The sequence below is a fragment of the Brachyhypopomus gauderio genome, unplaced genomic scaffold, assembly GCF_052324685.1.
Source record: "Brachyhypopomus gauderio isolate BG-103 unplaced genomic scaffold, BGAUD_0.2 sc250, whole genome shotgun sequence".
Lineage (NCBI taxonomy): Eukaryota > Metazoa > Chordata > Actinopteri > Gymnotiformes > Hypopomidae > Brachyhypopomus > Brachyhypopomus gauderio.
The window spans coordinates 108,988-130,352 of NW_027507071.1; the positions used below are offsets into that span (position 1 = coordinate 108,988).

The window sequence follows — 21,365 nt, forward strand, 5'->3', positions numbered from 1 at the left end:
TTTTGCTACTATTAGAGATTGTCCGCGATTACTAGCTAGCGGGCTATGTAAATAATGTACTCGCCAACCAACAAACAATAGCAAAATGTAACGCAATCACCATAATTGTACTGTCCTTCCAACTTTGCACTGTGCAGAGGAGGAACTGGCAGCAAGGTTGAACACTTCTCTTCCATTAATACTCTGAATACCACAGGTTGTCCACAGGTTTAATAACGTAGAAAGTGTGAAACTGAATAAAAACTACAACAAAATACAATTACAACATATACTATTGTAATAATACACGGTCCCTACAGTGTAACATAGCATACATTGACACTGTATTAGTGCACTATAAACATTTGGCTTCAATAATATATGACAGCTACAGAATAAATTTATCTGATATTGCAATATATCACGATAGAACTAAATATAAGTAAATAAACAATATACATACAGACAATACCACGAAAGACGAAGGCAGATGCATGTGGATTATCTGTCAGTCATCAAACACATGTAAAACATCCATGAACTTTCTACTTCCTGTGATGTTACTGACTATTTACAAAATCACCAATAGGAGGTGCTAAAGCTACACTTACAACACTAACAGCACAAGCTGCTCCGTGCACAAGATAGCGTCCATTCTGTTTCCGGCATTTGAGGGTGTGCATGAGAAGTTCCGGTCTGAGCACTTCCGTGGTTTTAGTATTAATATCAACACGAAGAGATAGTGAGCTAGTTGGAAATAATGAGTGCATTCAGGGTTAAAGAGAGAAGACTGGCCTTCCAACGGGTAAGAAAGTCAGCGTTACATTGCTGTGTGCCCTTGTGTACCTGTTCGTCGCGCTATAACGCCGAACTAAGCTTTCACAAGTTTCCCGTTGACCCCGCGCTGCGTGCTAAGTGGCTAACTAAGATCCGTAGGGACAAGTTCACTCCAACAGTGAACACCCGTATGTGTGGCCGGCATTTCCAACCGGGAGACTTCGCGGTGACTGCAGGGGGACTGAGGAGGTTGCAGAGTGGAGCTGTACCCCTTCTATTTTCCTGGAATGGGTACACTCTACCTACACCGAGGCAGAATGTGTGGCAGCGCTGTCCGAGGTCGGAGGACCCTCTCCCGGACCTGCCTGCAGACTCCGAGTCGGAGAACGACATGGACACAGAGGCGCCGGATTATGATTATTGCTTAACTCCAGCGACGGCGGTGATGGCAGCTGAAGTGGCCAGTGAGAATGAAGCCCTGCGCCAGAAAATCGGGGAACTCCAACACCAGCTGGAAGTGCTACAGCTGAGGACCCGTTTTGGTATTCATCGCCTGGCGGGGTCAGATGAGGAGATTCGCTTTTACACCAGGTTGGTTCATAAAGATTCTTATAATTATGTTGACTTGTAATCACTGTACTTAAATAAGCTGGTTGACCAACTCGGCTCTTGACCAATGTAGAGTATATTTTTATAACGTTAATCCTTAATTGGATATCAAAGGTCTGATTAGACTAAAAACATCTATCAGCATAAGCTGGACTAGAGCTGATTTTTTTTCAGCAAGGTTATATAGCTAAGAAGAGTTTGAAAAACATGTTTTTAGCTAGAGAAGCTAATTTAAAAAAATAATAAACAAACAAAACAAAGTCTAACATGAACATTGTTACTTTCTTAGGTTTGCTTCATACAAGCACTTCCAGGCCTTTTGGAAATTGGTGGAGCCTGCAGTCAACACCAAGATGGTGCGGATTACCAGTGCCCAGGCTGCATCTGCCAGCAGCTCTGAATTCTGTCCAGCAGCAACGGTATGTAGCATACAAGCTGTGTTAGGGCATGGGTAAATGGAGGTGGCCTATTGGACAAAAGTTCCTACTTCCCATGTTTCACTACTACACCCCAAGTTCATTTCACACTGAATTTTCTCCTTTAAGTAAAGGTTAAGTTAATATATCTAGTAATAATTTATCACTGTCACTAAGTATACAACTTTTGTATTTTTACAGAAACTTCCACCAATAGATGAGCTGCTGCTGTTTCTCATGTACCTGTCAGTGGGCCTGCCTCTCAGGGATCTTGCAGAACGGTTTGGCATTCACCGAACCACAGCTAGCAGGATTATTTCCACCTGGACACACTTCCTATACATCCTGCTAGGAAGCCAACGTCTATGGATCCCCCCTGAAGTTGTCAGAGCTCACCTTCCACCTGAGTTTGCAGCTTTCCCAGACACACAGGTGGTGCTTGACTGCACTGAACTCGTTTGCCAGACACCATCTTCTCTCCTGCTACAGAGTGAGGTGTTTTCAGCGTACAAATCACACTCTACGTTTAAGGCCATGATTGGCATGGCACCTCATGGAGCCATTACATTTGTGTCTGGCTTGTATGCAGGATCTATGAGTGATCGTGAGATCTTCAAGCTGTCTGGCATTACAAACCTGCTCACACCAGACATGGCAATTATGGTTGACAAAGGGTTTCTTGTGGACAACCTGGCTCCCTGCAAGGTTTACAGACCTGCCTTTCTTTCAAGAAACACCCAAATGAGTAGGGAGGATGTCAGGCAGACTCAATCTATTGCACGTCTGAGGGTTCATGTGGAGAGATGCATTAGGAGGGTGAAAGAGAACAAACTTTTTGACAAGGCCATACCACTCTCTGTTTGTGGAAGCATTGAAGAGCTCTTTAATGTGGCTTGCTTCCTGGTCAACTACCAGACCGGACCACTGGTAAAGGCGTGGGCAACTTCGCAATGAACTCTGGCCTCATTGAAATTTAATTTTTGCTTATTTGCTGTTTAAATAGTTTTATTATAGTTATATATTGTACTATATTATAGTTATAGTTTTTATTACAGTTATATAGTTTTGTATATTGTTATATATATATACACATTGTTATTGTTTTTTTATATAATGTTTGCTTATTTGGTGCTTGTAAATAGTTTTTTTTATGAATGTTATAATAACTCCTTGACCATAATTGATTAACACTAGAATGACTGAAATTTCAAGATCCTGAGGACATCACCCCTCCTTCTTCCCAGTAATTAAGAGAGCCATAAGTCAGCCTTTATTATGTTAATTCATAGAGAAACACTCAGGCAGCAACTCTGTGGTACATTCAGAAAGCCCCCTAGTATAACATCTCTCTTTCACTCCCTTTCTCTGTCTCATATATATATATATATATATATACACACACACACACATACACAAACACGTTATAGTTACATATAGACATCCACACTGTATACACTACATTATTGATTGTTGTTAGTGTAACATCTCATTTTTCTCTCTGTAACACTAGTACTTACTACTAGTAACACTGTAACTTACCAATTTAGTAGAGATATACAGAAAAGAAGAGAGCTCAATTCAATTTCATTATTTCAGTGAGGGTTATGGCAGTTTATATATGCATATTTCATGCTTGGAAACAACCAAGTCAACCAAGTCATGCTTTAGTCATTCTAGTGTTAAACAACCATTATTCAGTTTCTGTATTACATCTTTTTTTTTATTATACACTAAATGAGTACAACTTTAATGCCACCTTAGTTTATTTTATCAGCTCTACAAATATAGGGCAGTTCTATATTTACATCTTGTAGTTCTTCTGTCTCTCTGTATAAGATTCTGCTCAGTCTGGTTTCGGCATTGTTTTACACATATGGGAAAGCATGGTAGCATAAAGAAAAGGACTCAATGTCAACACATTTAAGATTTATTAAGAATCAATCATTAAAATATCATTAGTTCATAAATTTACTGCATTTTAAATAGATAACTGCCAAACGTGATGAGAAGTCATTACACTGACATGTAAAAATAAAAAAATAAAAAATCTCCCTTCTCTCTAATGGTTTTAGCCACTTCACAGTCTCTGTATATGCGCTGAATGAGAATATCATCCTCTGCAAATACAACAAAATCACACCACTCCATACCTGTAAGTAGGAGCTGGCCTTGTACCTGCCAGTAGTAACTGTGAGTCTGCTTCAATTTCAGTGTGCCACTCTGCATTTTCAGGTAGCTACAGTCCACATAGCTTTTTGCATTGGGGCATTTAATTTCCACCAGTCCAAAGGGTGGGCTCTCAGTCGGGTCAAACACCAGACCATCAGGAGATGCCCCTAACCAGGGGGCATCAGGGTGGATGACAAACCCACAAGGCCAGTAATTGGTGTTTTTATTCTGCAGTACTCCTGTATGGCAACCGGTTCCAGTGCCAATCCCCTCTTCATTGCAGCAGTTTGATTCACTCCCTTTCGAATCCTTTGTGACAGGATTTCTGCAGAACTCTGACCTCTGACATGGCATATTTCCCTGAATCGGGAGGAGGTTATTCTTGGCCCCCTGACTCGGTGCCACTCCACAGAGTTGCTCTGCTCTCTGGTGGCAACCTCTATCTTCCTTGCCATGTCAAATGTAGTGACAAGTGACTGCAGATGGAGGTGTTGTTGGTGACTGCACACGAACTGGCAGTTAGTAGGCTCAAGCCTATAGCCGTCTACAGGTAGAGGTGGTGGCAGAGGGGCATTTGGATGGTGTACTACAACCCGACTCACTGGTACTGGATGCTGGTAGGATATGGGACTACCCGCCTGGACTTTCCCAAAAGCTGAATCAACCAGCGGGACGTCAGCACTTATGGCCATGGTGGTGATGAGTGGAGCAATGTCTGCAGTGAAGTCCTTGTACTGCTCATCAACTTTGAGGACATCTGGATCTGGCAGCTCCCCTCGCACTGCCTTGTAACGTTTACTCCTTTGAAAAATCGAATTCAATCAATCAATCAATCAAAGTTTATTTGTATAGCGCTTTTCACAACACATGTTGTCACAAAGCGCCTTACAGGATTTAAAAGGTTAACAATACTACGGGTCCAGAACCCTACAGTAAGGACTTTGTACACTCATACAACAAAGGTTATACAGTAAGCAAAGCATACATAGGAAAATTAATTTTACCTTACACCATCAGCAACTGTAAACTGCTTCGGCTTGGAGGACAAAAATACCATGTCACTTACTCTGCCTGGTTTCACACCCTATTAATTACATAAAAGAATGATCACACTACTTTAAATGTTTGTTGATGTGACATAGTACATCAGCTCATAATGTAGCTTGTTGAAGAAATAATTTAACTTAGGTATGGTTGGGAACACATACTCACCATGGTTCTTGGCTTGTGCCAGCGTTGTTCTGTTTCTGTGCAGCTTAGGACTGGGGGTACAGCAGCCAGGTTCAGTGTGGAGTAGTGTGCAGTCTGAAACAGTAGTGCAACATTGTGGTTGCAGAGTGCTGTCCCAGCCACACAGGAGCACTCGGCCACTGCAATGTCCACCGATACACGGTCTTCAAAGACAATCTAAACATAAAAAAAAAAAACAGTCAAAATCTCAGGATAAATGAGTGGTGTCCAATTTTATATGCAAAGGAATGGTGTGGCTGCAGGTTTTTATCCCAGCCAAATATATAACAATAGATGCTTAAACAACTGATTACACTTGTTTAATTATATGTTTTTTGCTGCTCATTATGTAGCAAATACCTGCTTCCAACCCAGACCTTTACACACAAGTCGGGACACCCCTGGGCTTAATCACGGCAGGTTATCAATTGTATCACCAAGAGTATAAGCACTATAAGTTTACTCCCTCTTGCTGCAATATAAGAAATAACGATAAACTTATCTACCTTTTATCATATCCCTTGTCTCAATTTTCTTCAAATATTTTAAAGTTAGTGAATCACTGAACTGTGTTAGTAAAACAGTGTTAGTAAAACAAAGGAACAGGCGCAGGGTACAAAATACTTACCACTGCCAAGTCATTAAGATATTTGGACCCTGCATGTATTATACTAAATATACAGTAAATAACAACTGAGGCTGTGAACCAACAAACACTGTTTTTCCTCCCTACTCTGAGGTCGTGAGGTTTTTCACTCTTCCTCATCGACCTGTAACAGGTAGCCCTGATGCTCACTCTCCCTGACGAATCTCTGTTTGAAACTGTGGGCATTTAAACAGGACATCATTTACAATATACATAAAAGTTACACTGAATGTCATTAAAACATCTGACACTGGATACAACCGTCGTTAGAGTCCTAGTTAGACAATAAGCTCAGCTAAATCACAGGGTGGGTGTGTAGCTAACTAGGCTGGCTAGCTAGCTGTGTAATGGTGTGACATACCTTCATAGTTGTCGATGTAACTGGATATATACATCTTATATCCTTTTTCCCTTTTGCTCCTCGGGGTTGAGCTGGCCGCTTGGACTATCCGATGCACATGGGTGATGGTAATCTTTGGTAGGTCTTGGAGGCACCTAGTGTAAAACACAGCCACCTTCGCTTCTGTCCTGTGTGCCGGAGCGGAACTATTCACGCGCATTCTCGAAAAACCGGAAGTAGTAACACGTCATCCCGTGCAACTAGCGAATAATAATTGAAAGAAACACATACCAGTCTCAATGAACTGCTGAAAATATCCCGAGATGCGACACTTGTTTCCAGTGGACAGTCGTCATCATCATCATCTGCACTGCTTTCAGTGGGCCAGCGTATGTATGGGAGCAATATCTTAAAAACAAAAGCACTCAAGACTCCTGCTGTTTGTATATGTCTAGGTCATGTACACCACATAAATGTGTTATCGAAAATTGTTTTATTTAAAAAATATGTACATAAACATACCTGTGGCATAAGTGAATATTCACTTTCCTTTGGAAAAACCTGCACATCTTTCCTTTCAATCAACAGTGACCACACCTTGGTTTCCTTTAGTCCTTTCCAAATTTGTTTCAACTGACGCAATTGTCTACCAATTACCTGCAGATTTGGCAAAAGTCACAATACAATACTGCTTAATTTCATGTAATGTATTAAAATTTGCAGTGAAATGGAATGTGTAGATAGGGCATGTTACCGCATGTGACAAAAGGCGTTCAAAGAGCCACCTTGTTTGTATTGGTTGGGCCAGGTAGATCCCAAGAAAGATTCAAGGACAGCCTGGCATTCATCTTCACTGAGTTCATCATCTCCATCAACCTGGACATAAATGGCTGCAACAACTTTTTCAATAAAAATAGAAAGAAAAAAAATTAAACACATGATGTACATACCAATTTGATGATTTCTCGTATATCATGGTCAGGACAATCTTCTATTTGCACTGTGGCTGTCTCAGGTGAATCATGGACAATTGCTCTGCTGAGTCCAGGCAGCCGAGGCCCCCCATGTAAGAAAGAATGTCCCAGCATCCATCCAGCTACTAGAAACATGTCACCCTCAATGAGGAACTGGGATGATGAAGGGACCAGATGATCAGGTTCACCTTCAAATAGGCATGTCCTTTCGGTATTTCCTGTAATTGAAAGATGGACACGAATGTCAACATTTCTAATTCCAAGAAAAAGTAATAAACATATGTAACAATGATCATCATACCTAGATTAATACTGAAGCCAGCTTTAAGCCTTTGAATAATTGCTGAAAAGAAGTATCTTGTCACTCCTTCACCAACAGCAACATCTCCTAATATGGTAAACACAATTTAAAAGATAAAAACACAGAAATTAACAAGTTGTGTAAATGAATTAACAATTAACAAGTTGAAGGTGGTGTGCTGGACTTAGTCCTCCAATATCAGAAACTGAATTAGGGTCATTCTATATCATCCACAATAAAGATCTTGGCTCAAATTCTTGGGGTTAAAATTATTAATACTACAGACTATATTTTTGCTGTATTGACTAGACATTTCCTACTGTTCTTTGAATTCATACAAAAAGCTTTACAATGCTTTACAATTTTTGACTTGAAAAGGTACAGAAACGTCTAGCCCAACACCTGCAGCCTAAATCTTGCAAGCTAGACATGATTTTGAAGATTCAATTGATAAATAACTGAGCATGGTACTTCTTAGATCAGATCAATGAACTAACTATGGGCTAGTTATTTAGGTGGTGATGAAAAAATTACTGATATGAATATTTACTGATAATGGCTATACTTGCTGCAAATGAACCAGAAGTTATTTCTGTATAACTGTTGAAACATGATCAGGAAGGTGCACTGAAAGCACTTTAAGGAAGGTAAATATGTTTTCTCTACAGAGTTCAGATTCAGTTGATCATTATTTAGTCTAGATGCCAATAATAAGTGAAACAGAAATAACTGTCTATGGTTGGTATCCCATTCAAGAAGAAATCTGTTAAACAGCAATTTCAGACCACTTTTTCGTGGTCTCGCTGGACTCGCACTTAAAATGAATGAATTAGTGGCTAATTTTATGTGATTTATGTAATTTCGAACATATCAAATCTTGTTGAACATGTTCGTGTTTGTTCTGTTATATTCCGTTCAGTAGATCAAAAGTTCTGGAGTTTTGAAGATTAAGGTGATTTGTAAGCGCTAAATAAAGTAACTTCCTGTTCGAAGGCAGAATTAATTCATGGTTAGGAAGATTTTATAAACTCTTAACTGCTACCATGTGAAATTTCATAACCATCCGAGAACCGGCAATGAGTGAATTTGTTCAGTACAAAAACGCGCATCCTGCAGGTCGAGTACATGTAGCTTAGACGCTAAAGTCTCCACAGAAAAGGATAACCAGTAATTCCTCCCTTAATCTTTGACCTTGACATTTGACCTGTATTGATCAAAGTAATGTTGATGTGGTTCCATATCCTGTAGGCCAATTGTATTTTATTCCTTCCTTGAAAATTTCATTTCATTATCTTCATTATTTCCATTATTCACAAATTTGACCACAACATATTATTTGTATTGTAGCACATAGTACAAAATATTTAGCTCACTACATTAAAATATATAAGAGACCTGACATTATCTTGACTAGGGCCAGCTGCACTTCCTGACTGCGAGGTCAACAAGGACAACAGGTTCCTTGTGGACCTGATAACATTTGCATTTCCCTACAAGCACAAAGAAAACACAACTAATATTTGTACCCTTTCTTGCATCCTATGTAGAGCTGGGCAATATGGCCCTCCAAAAAAATCTTCGATTAATTTTTTTTTAATCCGATTTTCGATTTTAATAGATTTATTTTCCTCTACTAAAAAACTACAGATGATAAAGGAATGGTAAAAAAAAGTTTTAATTTATTTTTCACTTAAATTTCCCCTTTGGGGTTAAAGTGCAAGCAGAAACAAATTGTAAACAAGTGAGAACATTCAGTAACTTTTAGAAGGTTTTCTCCAACATACTTTAAGCATTGACACAATGCAACCTCAAACTTAAAATAAATAAATAAAACACACCCTCAAAAAATAAATAGATATAAATAATTTGGTGCCCTTTAATAAAATGGAAAACAAATACAATTGAACAATTCTTGCATGTTGTACTGACAGTCACGCTGTCTACATTCTGATTAAGAACAGGGCTCCCCTCACTTTAGCCTAAATTCCAGCACTTTTCAAACCTGAAACACAATGTAACATTAAAATTCGTCAGGTAAATGTTCCTTCCACTGTTTCTTTATACTACCACAGTTTATACTTTATACTACAATAGTTGCCAGGTTCGCGTTTTCACGCCAAATTGGGCTTGTTTGGAAAATCCAGCCGCGGGTAAAAATTATGGGGTCGCGGGGTGCGGTTTTTTGGTCTACTTTTGAGTTGGGCTACCGCAGGAGTTACAAGTCAACACTAATAATGGATCGCGATATAATACTTAATTTGTCTCCATTTTACACACTCGCGAGGTGCCCGGAGCCGCGCGCTACGGTCACTCGCGAAAGTATAATCCATTGAAGCGGGTTCGGTGACCGAGGCAGAAACTGCTTAATCCAAAATATCCCGCGGAGGGAAACTTTATTGACAGCGCAACTGAATAGCACTCTTCGCTCTCTCCCTCTATCGGTTTCAAACACCTTACAGCGAGGACTTGTTTGGTCTACATCTGACGCCGCAAAACCGAACCAACTCCAGATCACGGAGCTAGTTGCTCTTTTCTTGGACACAAGTTCCGCCGTCATGTTTGTGTGTGTGTGTGTTTTGAGGGTGGATGGGTGGGAGGTGCTAAACTCACTGAACTACGGGAGCCCACAGTGCAGCGTCGGTGGTGAAAATTAAATCTCAGAAAATCGATTTTCTTAAAAACACATCGTCCTTAACTGTAAATTCGAATTAATAGATAATATCGATTAATCGCCCAGCTCTAATCCTATGCATTCCCGCCATGCTGCCAATCGTGGAAAGAAAATAAAGGGTTTAACAAGAATGAATAAACATGTATAAAATGGCGGCATGAACAACTTCTGAAACACTCTGCTATGCCTTTCTTTTTTATATGCATTTAAAACATTAACTGTCAATAGCAAACCATTTACTACGATACTTTTGAACGGTCCAAACGCGAAGTTTAAACGTATTGCCCGTTTTACAGCCTGTAGCTAGTTCTGATAACTAGAACCAGCAAGACCCTGATTGTTTTATGCCCTAAAATTAACTATTTTCTATCCTACAACCATTCTGACAAATGAATGTTACTACGTCAGGGAAACACATACTTAAACGATAATGTTAATCAGTACACTTCAAACTCTTTATATGAGAGCAGCTCATACCAACCAAAGCTCTTAGTTAACCTCTACTAACAAGCTAGCTAACTAGCTAAAGTTCCCCCGCGTTATAACGCAACCACCGTTACGTAACGCAACACATCAAACTTGCCGCGTTGAATCTGAATAACTTTGGATGCACTTACCTCGTTGTGCTCCATTAGTTGTCTCCGCCACAAACGCGACTGATCTTCACCCACAGACGCGACCGAGAGTGAGGCACCGCTGTGATTGGTTTAATGCGTTGGATTGCTCTAAGGCAGTGGTTCTCAAACTTTTTAGACAAAGTACCACCAACTGTCAAACGAAAAACCTCCACGTACCACCTACCTTGTTGACGGGGGGGGGGTGGCGAATGTAAATTGTTACCGGGAGGATGTAAAATGGACACGAATTAAGTATTATATCACGATGGTTGGCGCCAGAGCGAACTAGTAACTCATTGAATCATAGATGTGGATCAGAGGTAAATAAACTAGATTTTTTTTGTCGACGTGAGAAATCGGATGTGTGGCGTGTGAAGACGGTCAAATGCGTGTGTCTCACGCATTTGGCAACCCTGCTCATTACACACATATGTTATAATGTCAGGGTTGTCAACTCTCACGCATTGAGCGTGAGACACACGCCATCCACCGGCAATATAACACTGAATCTGTGTCCATTTTACGTTCGGCACCCCCCCCCCCCCCCCCCCCGCTCAACAACTTTCGTTCGCCCCACCCGCTCCAGGTTAAAATCTCACTCCAAGCGAACGTCAAAAGTTGGCAACACTGTAATGTAGTTCTCCTGTAGTTCGTGTTGGTAGTGGTTGGTTTACAGCACAAAAAGTCTTCGTGCGACATGCCCTCATACTCATATCGCACGTAAACGAGCAAGTTGGCTAAATCTGCGACATCTATGGATTCATCTAACTGCAGTGAGAAGCATTTACTCATTTTAATTCTCTCGGTCAATGTTTGTCTGACGTTGTCCACCATTTCATCAATTCTGCGAGTGACCGTGTCGTTTGAAAGATGAACCAAGTCGAACTGTTTAGCGACATTTTCTCCGCACATAATACGAGTAATCCCTTTTAGTTTCTGAATTTCAGGACTTGTCATAATTCTGTTTTAATAAAAAAAAATGTGTTGTGTAAAAAAAAAAAAAAACCTCAAAGCATCTTTTATTTTCCGAGTTCATCTGGCGTACCACCGCGGGGTGCTCTGCGTACCACCAGTGGTACGCGTACCACAGTTTGAGAACCACTGCTCTAAGGTTTACTTTTCCTGAGAAGCCCGGATGTTTCATCGCGGGTCTGAATCTGTATTTCTGAGTTTTGAATCATAGCGATTTGAATTTAAGGATCTAATTTTTTTTCATGTGAAAAATGCAAGTTGTAATATTGAAATTTATTTTTTTCCAACAGCAAATTTCACCATCTCGCAAGTTCAAAACATAAAAAAGCATTGTTAAAATTCAAATGTATGAATTACGCCATTAAATATTTCAAGTGTATTAAATGTAATGTAAATATAATACAAATATACAAAATTCAGATTCAAATATTTATGCTCCATATTTTTAGCTCCATATTCATCAGGTTATTGTAGCAGCCTGGCTGATTTGGTGTTTTGGTTAAAACATTTGGAAGTCGTGACATCGCGCGTGCTAAGCCACTTAGAATGTTTGGTTTTGAATGTTTGATTGGGAAGGTGGAATGTTTGGATTTCAGTTTCGATGCTGAAAAGCTCAAAACCGGTCGTATGAGATTTTGCTCTGCGATTTACAATCTAATGCGATTTTCTAATCTTCACTTTGAGAATGAGTTTTTACCCTCTGATAACTGACCTGCCTGGGCAGGAACAGAACCACGTCATGGACACGCCAGATTTTACCACTCATGGTGAGAAAAAAATGTTCATATACTGTACATAACTTTATACTCAGGGTTGCCAACTCTCACGCATTGAGCGTGAGACACACACATTTGACCGTCTTCACACGCTCTCACGCCACACTTGCGATATCTCACGGCGAAAAAAAAAATCCAGTTTATTTATCTCTGATCTACATCTATGATTCAATTAGTTACTAGTTCGCTCTGGCGCCAACCACCGGCGATCGATATAATACTTAATTTGTGTCCATTTTATCGATAGATCGCGATATAACACTTAATTTGTGTCCATTTTATGTTCACCCCCCGTCGACAACTTACGTTCGCCACCAATTTACACTAGCCACCTCCTCCAGGTTCAAATCTCACTCCAAGCGATCTTCAAAAGTTGGCAACCCTGTATACTTCTATATAAGACAGTACATTTAGTGAACATTGCTTATGAGTATTGATTTCCATAGGCTTATTTATATTAAAAATGTAATATACACATGTATGTAGTTTTCTAAGGTTTAGAAAAATAACCTATATATATATATATATATATATATATATATATATATATATGTATTCTACTGGTGACTTTCAAGCTCTTTATTTCATGTGTACAGGACATTTTGATTATTATAATTAATGGAGCATGGGTTATTTCTTTGACTCAGCACAATTTTCATAAATCCCACCATGTTAACATTCTCCATGTTGCCATGGAAAATGCAAATACAAATAAACATTTTTAAAAAGAAACGGGTTTCATGACATGACATCACAAATTCTTATGCATTCTCCCCACATTCTAATGACATCACATGGCACCATAGCCCTTCTTATAATCACTTGTTCATAATCACTTACAATAAGAATAAAGGAATATAAGAGGAATAAACTTCTTGAAGTCATGAGATCTGCACAGATTATAGTCACTTTCAGAAACAGAAAAAATGTGCTCCCATGCCTTACAGATTTATTCAGCTGTTTTAGCTCTCAAGTGAAAAGCACAGCTATTCTGTAGCTTTGATTTGATGCACTTTATATCTTTTATGTCAAACGTTTTATTTAAATGTCTACATTTAATTTAAAATTTAATAATGTGTTTTCCTCTATAAATTTATTTCTAACATTTCATTATTGAATTTTTGTTCTATTTAAATCAATTGTATTTAATTATTTGTGATAGCTTTTATCTCTATTTTTTTTCTTATAGACCTGATGATCTTATAGACTCATGCTTCCTCTGTGCCCTGGGTTGGTGTTTTGCATTTAAAACAGGGTTGCCAAATGACACACGCATTTGACCGTCTTCACTCGCTCTCACGCCACACTTCCGATTTCTCACGCAGTGGGTGGGTGGGGGGGTTGCGAACGTAAGTTGTCACCGGCCGGGGTGTAAAATGGACACAAATTAAGTATTATATCGCGATCGATCGCCAGTGGTTGGCACCAGAGCGAACTAGTAACTCATTGAATCATAGATGTGAATCAGAGGTAAATAAACTAGATTTTTTTTCCGGCTTGAGAAATCGTATGTGTGGCGTGAGAGCGTGTGAAGACGGTCTAATGCGTGTGTCTCACGCTCAATGCGTGAGAGTTGGCAACCCTGTGTATCTGCATGCACGGACGTAATTTGGGGGGGGAGGGGGGGTCATGTCACCCCCACTTTTTCAAAAGCCAGTTTTGGACCCCCCCAGTTTTTACGGTTAAAACCAAATATTTAAATACCCCCCCCACTTTTTATTACAAAATTACGTCCATGTCTGCATGTACCTGTAACTAATTTCTCAACAGTGAACTGTACCAAAAAATGGTTGGAGTATCCAATTTGAGGGCATTTTACTGTTTGATTTTGAGTAACAAAACAGGTTATCGTACAAGCTTGAGGCAGTAGACCTCAAGTAATAGTAGTAACAATGTGACCCCCCCCAGCCAGCATGTATGTTCTGTTTGTGTCATTCTGAGCAATTACCACAGGTGAGTTCTTGAAAAGTGCATCTAACTTCAACGATCTGATTCTATCTGGCAGGAATGAATAGTGACCATGGAGAAGATAAGCCCAAGGAGACTGGTGAGTACTTTACCGTTTACTCCATGTTCCAGGTATGCACCGGTTCTGTGTCCTGCAAGCATTTCTGAAGCAACCGTGTCGCTGTACGAAAGCCGTAACGAATGCCTCTGTTTGTCCATGTAGTGGTGCTTGCCAGTGGCGATGGCATCCCTCTACCCCAGATGGTCCTGTTCCCAGCAGAACACCTCTGTTTAAATTGGAACCAGGTCCATCGTATTGGAGCAGGTCTACAGAACCTGGGCAACACGTGTTTTTTAAATTCTGCCCTTCAGTGTCTCTCCTACACTGCTCCTCTCGCCAACTACATGCTGTCCAGAGAGCATTCCAGAACATGTGAGTCACTCCCCATCCTTCTCCTGCTGCCACACATCTTGGTTCTAAAGTATTTAACATATCCAACGTAGCCTGTTTTAGTTCTTGCATCATTATGTAATCAGCCTTATTTGAGCTGACTGCAAGTTGAACAAGAGTAAATTGTCTAACATTTCTAATATCACAAGAGAGGAGCAGAAATTAAGCTTGGTTGTCTAGACCAATGTTGGGTAAAGAATGGAGTGTCCACTGGTATGAGACAATATTTAGGGCTGTTCAATAAAAGGTGTTAACAGAGGTGTCAGCAGGCCTCTGTTTTGCATGAACCAGCAGGTGTCTTTGTTGGGAGCAGAGTGTGCTTCTTCCCATTGGCTGCAACAGTTCATTCAGTATCTCGATCATCTCAGGATGATCTACACACAGTCCTTAATTTCACAATGTGTTCAGAGTTTCTATGTAATGCTGTAAGACAAAACGCAGATCTGATGAACATTTGCTATGATGTTTTGGGTTTATTGTATGTTTTCCCATCTGTTGAATGAAGTCTTTATCAACCAAGGGGTGCAGTTGTCCTTTGTACAAACTATTTAACATTATTGTGAGTTTGTCAATGTTATTTGCTTCCGTAAAGGTTTTCTAATTGATATACATAGAAAACATTTGGTTGGAAACATGCCTTTGTTAATTACCTGCTTATTAACTGCTTATTAACTTTCAAGATTATCTACTGGTATTTAGTGATACCATCTGTATATTTAATATGCCTTAATTCTGAGTCCTCTTTTTCCCCCGAAGGTCATGAACCTGGATTTTGCATGATGTGCATCATGGAGAATCACATCACCCAGGTGTTTGCCAATTCAGGAAAAGTCATTAAACCCATCAGTGTGCTGAATGAACTAAAATGTGAGTATGCAAATGGTGATGGACAAAAGCAACAACATATTCCTTTGAGCACCATTAAATGTGAACATTTCTAATTGTGGTCCATCTCCTTTTCTTTTTCAAAGGTATTGCAAGTCATTTCTGTTTTGGGAGTCAAGAAGACGCTCATGAGTTCTTGCGGTACACAGTGGACACTATGCAAGAGTCCTGCCTGTTTTGGAGCATGTATGTTTACTTGGACCACACCCTATATCATTGCTCAAGTTGCTAAATTATTGAAATTTTAGCATTCATCTATTTCTTAGCATGTTTGTTGGATATCTGTGGGTCGCAGAATTGTTACTTGACTCTTCTTGCAGACAGATATTTAAAAATGTTACTTCTAGCAGGTGCAGCTGTGGCTGTTAGTCAGGTGTATTATTATTATTATTATTATTATTATTATTATTATTATTATTATTATTAATATTATTTGGAGAGTAAATACGTGGATCCAAGGGTCCTTTTTTGGCGTTTTTTGTGCTTTCCATTTCACTGACTGAAAAAAGAGCGGAGACTGGTGCTTGATACCGGTGTGAAGAAAATTGCTGATGTATCCACCAGTTATTAAGATTGTCCTGTATCTAAATGAGGCCAGGTTGGTCTAAGAAAATAGAAGTAGTTCTGCATTTGTGCAGAAACTGCACAGGCATACAGGGTGGTTTACTCTCACCCCTCTCTTCCATACCACAGTCGACAGCTTGTTTATGTGTGGCTAACACGTTAGTCCACCAGCGCTCTGTATGTGGGCTGTGCGCTCTCTCCCAAGTTGCTTTGATGCGGTGCCAGCTGCTGCTTCTCAACATCTCTCCACTACTGGCCAGCCAGCAGCCTACATTCAGAACGAAGCGTTTGACTTTACCAGTTACGTGTGGAGATGAATCCATCAGGGAATCGCTGCGTCGTTCTAGTTTCTGGCAATTTTCACGTCAGACCTCATTTCTGTTCTGCTTTGTGCTTTTAGAAAGCGTTATTCAGAAAGGCGTTTAGATACACTTAAAGGTTGTACTCTTACAATTGCATGTTTGTTTATATTCTCTTTTTAATTTCTTGTTTTAGTTTCTATCTGAATAAATTACATTTTCTGCCTTGTCTGATGTTTTTATTTAATCAGACTGGACAGGGAAACACAGGCAACCACTCTGATCCATCAGATATTTGGAGGTTACCTGAGGTCAAGATGTGAGTTTGTCAGTCATACTTCATTCCAATTTGTGAACATCAAATGGTAAAATGGTATTTACTGTAAAATGTTACTATAAATTATTTATTTCATAAGTGTTCAATGTGTATGACTGGCAATGCTATTTGAGATGTTTTTGATCAGTTAAATTGATTATATTCTTTCTGATTTCACAGTGGAGTGTTTGAACTGCAATGGAGTATCTGATACGTTTGATCAGTATTTGGACATTGCACTGGACATTGAGGTAGCCATCAGTCACTCTGTTGTATCTTTTATAAAGATGTCCATAGAAATGATCTGGGCTTTGAAATTGATTCTATCAGTTTGTTAAAGTGTGTGCGTGCATGTGTACATGTGTGAGGTGGACATTTGTTTAGATTATTAATTAGGTCTGCTAATCATGGCATGTCTGGCTTACAATTTAGTCTTGTATGAGAGTTGCTGTCTTAGTGAATTAATGATTACTCAGTGAATTGATAATTGCTTGTCCCAAACTGGTGTCTGAGATGTAAAGCATCATGGGATCAGTTTGACAAGATTTTCTTTAGCCCTGTGTCTGTGCCTAAGCGTGTTTACATGTGTTTTGTAGACTGCTCCAACCATCACCAAAGCTCTTGAGCAGTTTGTTAAGCCTGAGCAGCTTGATGGAGACAATGCCTACAAGTGCACCAAGTAAGTGTCCCAGCTCAGATCTGCTCCACCATGCCGTCCAACAGGGTAACCATGTGTTTTTTCCAAAAGTAGCATGACCAGTAACTTTAGACTCAGGAAGGCGGATACAAACTGCCAGCCTCATTTTCAAAATATTTTCACATAAAACTCAAAAAGCCGTCTTCGGCCACGTACTACAGAGTGCTTTGAAACCAATGGATAAGAGGGATAAAGGTGCTCTTTACTTCTGTCCCTTAACACACGGCAAGTCTATCTTGGATAAGTCTGAGGCACACCGGTTTATCTCTGGAGATAAACCAAGCTGTATTTGTTGTCATGGGACCACTAGTGGTGAATTTACTGTGGTCTGTGTTGCCTATTATCTTTTCTGTCCTCATTGTGAATTTGGTTGTGTTTGTAGATGTAAGAAAATGGTTCATGCCTCAAAAAGATTTACAGTCCACCGTAGCTCGAATGTGCTCACCATTGCTTTAAAGCGCTTCGACTTCAACGGAAGCAAAATTGCAAAGGTTTGACCACCGTACTTAATTCTGCCGCACTGTTGTACACTTTCCTTAGTCGTTTCACGTGATCTATGCCGTTGCACAACTGTTCTCTGTCCCCCTGTGCAGGACGTGAGGTACCCAGAGTATCTGGACATGCGTCCGTTCATGTCGCAGTCCCACGGAGAGCCACAGCTCTACGGCCTGTACGCTGTGCTGGTCCACTCCGGGATTAGCTGCCACGCCGGACACTACTACTGCTATGTGAAGGTTTGATGTGCTGCGCGGTTTCAGCATTCTCTGCGTTTTTGCACTGAGTTTCTGCTCTAGCTAATGGATGGAATAATGTTTTTATTTCAGTCTGGTAATGAGCAGTGGTATAAGATGAACGACGCATCAGTAACTGTAAGCGACATACAATCAGTGCTGAATCAACAAGCATATTTACTGTTCTACATCCGGTAAGTTCAACTTAATGTTTAAACCAGCTCCAGATTTTTGAATAGTGGAATATTTAGAAAGGCATTTTATACACTTTTATTGACTGTAACTCTGTGACCCGTGGTCCCGGTCATTGCTCCCCTCGCCCGGTCAGCACGGCCAAGGTGAACGGGCCTCAGTTCACCTCCACCTCCGTCATCAGTCCACAGCTTTCTCCTCACATGGCAAAGGTATCACCGCACCACTGCACCATGCCAGGAAATCTGACTGGGAACTGGTTGTTATTGTTCACTAGTATAATTGAGAGGGCTGTGTTTTGTTTGTTTACACTGTTAAACTCTTACTTTCTGTTCCTGATATTCAGATTTCCCATAACTGACCGCTGTTCACTTTGCAGAATAACTCTCCCGTGAAGGAGGACCAAGGTGGCTCAAAGCCTGGCGGCAGCAACAGCGGCAGCGTCCCGAAGAGCCAGCCCAGCCCCTGCAGTTCTTCGGCTGCCGCATCCCCGACCTCTGACCTCAGACGGCCTGTGCAGGTGAACGGTGGCGCCGCCGCTCACAATAGAGCAGCATCTCTGTCTGATACGCCAGGCTCTAGTGAAGGCAGACGAGCGCATAAAGAGCGGAAGTGTGATAAAGACTCTGGGCAGCCACACCTTTCCTCCACCCTGAAGGAGCGAGGCAGATCCAGGCAGGGACATTATCGCGAGCGGGAAAACCGGAGTCGGGAGCGCTACGGGCATCGCCATCGCCATCGCAATCGTTCCAACAGAGACCACCATACTGATAAGGATCGCTCGGCCAGTCGAGAGAGGATCCCTGGAGAGCGAGAGGGAGATCGCCACCGGGACGGGCACACCCACCACCGCCGAGACCACTACCACCACCGGCGCCATCACAGCAGCAAGGACGAACGAGACCGGGATGTGGAGAATGGTCAAGGTGACTTCCCTCGCTCATTTGAGTACTATGTTGGGAAGAAAGACTCGGGACACAAGCGGGCTAAAGCACCACGCCCCGCCAGCCCTGCCCCGCGGCCCCAGGCACAAAAGCGTAGCCTGTCGGACAGGGAGGATCCATGTGAAGAGCGGCCTGTCAAAAAACATAAGAAATCCAAGAAGAAGAAGAAGGACAAGCGGAGGTAAGGAGCTATTTATGTTGCATGAGAACGGCCATTGCTATACTGTGTGTGACCAGGAGGGGTCAGCAAACAGAACTGTTACTGTTGTAGAAAATCTAGCAACCATAAGCCAGAAAGTGTACTACAGTTTCCTTAAGCAAATCATTTTCAATCTGCAGGAGTTCTGAGAGGGACCCATCAGACAGGAATGGGGACAGCAGCTCCTTCCGACACAAAAAGATGAAAAAGAAGAGGAGGAGGCACAACTTGGAGGAGGAGCCTCGTATGGAGTGTCGCTCTGGCCATAGCTTAGACAAACGTAAGCGCTGCCTCAGCTCCGACCCAGACGAGTCTTCACCCAGCGCCAAGCGACCTACTACTGAGGACTATTACCAGACTCAGTAGATCGTGCTCTGATGCCACGCTCCCTCCTTCGCCTTCCTCTGGACAGACAAAAGCGATGTCCGAGCCTCTTACTCAGGATATCGCTCCCCTGCTGTCCCCGCCTCCGCACAGGCCCCATTCAGCCCCCGAGACGCCAGCTAAGCCAACCGACACCACGCCTCGCACCCAGACGGCCTCGGCTGAGGAGCCCATCTACTGCCACGACACCCATGTGACGAAAGGCACCACGGCGCCCCCAGAGGCCAACCACGACCTCTGCTCACAGGGGGGCGACGGGCACGTGGCTTTAGAGAGGCCCGTGGCAACCGCGGACGCCTTTGTGCCCAACGGCGATGACTGCAGGGAAGATGCGGTGGCGTCTCTGTCTGGTGCGCCAGGCTCTAGAGAAGGCAGACGAGCGCGTGAGGAGCGGAAGTGTGTGTGCCGCCTCAGCTGCGACCCAGACGGGTCTTCACCCAGCGCCAAGCGACCTACTACTGAGGACTAATACCAACTTAACGTCACTCAGGTGCATAAGGGTCAACTTTCTTTCCAAGTTTCAATTATCCATTACAAACTAGTAATGAGCAGTGGTATGAAAGGCATTTTATACACTTTTATCACCGCACCACTGCACCATGCCAGGACATCTGACTGGGAACTGGTTGTTATTGTTCACTAGTATAATTGAGAGGACTGTGTTTTGTTTGTTTACACTGTTAAACTCTTACTTTCTGTTCCTGATATTCAGATTTCCCATAACTGACCGCTGTTCACTTTGCAGAATAACTCTCCCATGAAGGAGGACCAAGGTGGCTCAAAGCCTGGTGGCAGCAACAGCGGCAGCGTCCCGAAGAGCCAGACCAGCCCCTGCAGTTCTTCGGCTGCCGCATCCCACCTGCGCCCGCTGCCCTCGTCCTCTTCCTCCAGCGCACCACAGTCTACCTCAGACCTCAGTTGGCCTGTGCAGGTGAACGGTGGCGCCGCCGCTCACAATAGAGCAGCTTTCCTGGTTCCGTATGGCCAAGAGTCATCCGACGAGTCCGACCAGGAAGGCGGAGCCTTGGATAATGGCACAGGGAAGTCTTACCCTGGTGCCAAGGCATCCGACGGGAAAGGTGGGATGGATGGTCTCCTCTTCCACAGCTCAAGCTGCCTCACGCCCAAGACCAACGGAGAGAGGCCCGTGGCAACCGCGGACGCCTTTGTGCCCAACGACGATGACTGGGATAAAGGTGCTCTTTACTTCTGTCCCTTAACACACGGCAAGACTATCTTGGATAAGTCTGAGGCACACCGGTTTATCTCTGGATATAAA

The 21,365-nt window shown here is 41.9% G+C and overlaps 2 protein-coding genes across 3 annotated transcripts; one reads left to right on the plus strand and one right to left on the minus strand.

The window, feature by feature from the left end:
- Positions 1 to 3,692: 3,692 nt before the first annotated feature.
- Positions 3,693 to 10,853, minus strand: LOC143504291 (uncharacterized). 2 transcript variants are annotated; one of them, XM_076995800.1, is made up of 10 exons: positions 10,730 to 10,853; positions 7,442 to 7,528; positions 6,921 to 7,358; positions 6,689 to 6,823; positions 6,458 to 6,536; positions 6,188 to 6,321; positions 5,914 to 6,002; positions 5,163 to 5,357; positions 4,955 to 5,034; positions 3,693 to 4,751 (listed from the first exon to the last, which is right to left on the minus strand). In XM_076995800.1, the coding sequence occupies exons 6-10, from the start codon at positions 6,219 to 6,221 to the stop codon at positions 4,118 to 4,120; spliced, it is 1,032 nt and encodes a 343-aa protein (XP_076851915.1). In that variant the 5' UTR covers positions 6,222 to 6,321; positions 6,458 to 6,536; positions 6,689 to 6,823; positions 6,921 to 7,358; positions 7,442 to 7,528; positions 10,730 to 10,853; the 3' UTR covers positions 3,693 to 4,117. The 2 variants fall into 2 exon arrangements, with proteins under 2 accessions (XP_076851915.1, XP_076851916.1); XM_076995801.1 differs by lacking the exons at positions 5,914 to 6,002; positions 6,689 to 6,823; positions 6,921 to 7,358; positions 7,442 to 7,528; positions 10,730 to 10,853 and having other exon boundaries at positions 6,458 to 6,588.
- A 1,362-nt stretch (positions 10,854 to 12,215) lies between these two features.
- LOC143504285 (ubiquitin carboxyl-terminal hydrolase 17-like protein 6) lies at positions 12,216 to 20,068 on the plus strand. Its single transcript, XM_076995794.1, has 13 exons — positions 12,216 to 12,468; positions 14,483 to 14,524; positions 14,648 to 14,857; positions 15,632 to 15,742; positions 15,847 to 15,946; positions 16,875 to 16,942; positions 17,120 to 17,190; positions 17,536 to 17,618; positions 18,019 to 18,127; positions 18,230 to 18,370; positions 18,461 to 18,561; positions 19,109 to 19,684; positions 19,843 to 20,068. The coding sequence occupies exons 1-13, from the start codon at positions 12,387 to 12,389 to the stop codon at positions 20,066 to 20,068; spliced, it is 1,920 nt and encodes a 639-aa protein (XP_076851909.1). The 5' UTR covers positions 12,216 to 12,386.
- The last annotated feature ends 1,297 nt before the right edge of the window (positions 20,069 to 21,365 follow it).

Bases quoted from the DNA above. Each gene is read 5' to 3' on its own strand.
- LOC143504291 (XM_076995800.1), bottom strand. From the start codon at position 6,221: ATGTATATATCCAGTTACATCGACAACTATGAAG. The intron at 5,358-5,913 runs GTAGGGAGGAAA...TTTTATGTTTAG, and splicing joins AAAAACCTCACGACCTCAGA to ATTGTCTTTGAAGACCGTGT. The intron at 5,035-5,162 runs GTGAGTATGTGT...TGTAATTAATAG, and splicing joins GGCACAAGCCAAGAACCATG to GGTGTGAAACCAGGCAGAGT.
- LOC143504285 (XM_076995794.1), top strand. From the start codon at position 12,387: ATGAGTTTTTACCCTCTGATAACTGACCTGCCTGGGCAGGAACAGAAC. The intron at 16,943-17,119 runs GTGAGTTTGTCA...CTGATTTCACAG, and splicing joins AGGTTACCTGAGGTCAAGAT to TGGAGTGTTTGAACTGCAAT. The intron at 18,562-19,108 runs GTAAGTTCAACT...CGCTCACAATAG, and splicing joins TATTTACTGTTCTACATCCG to AGCAGCATCTCTGTCTGATA.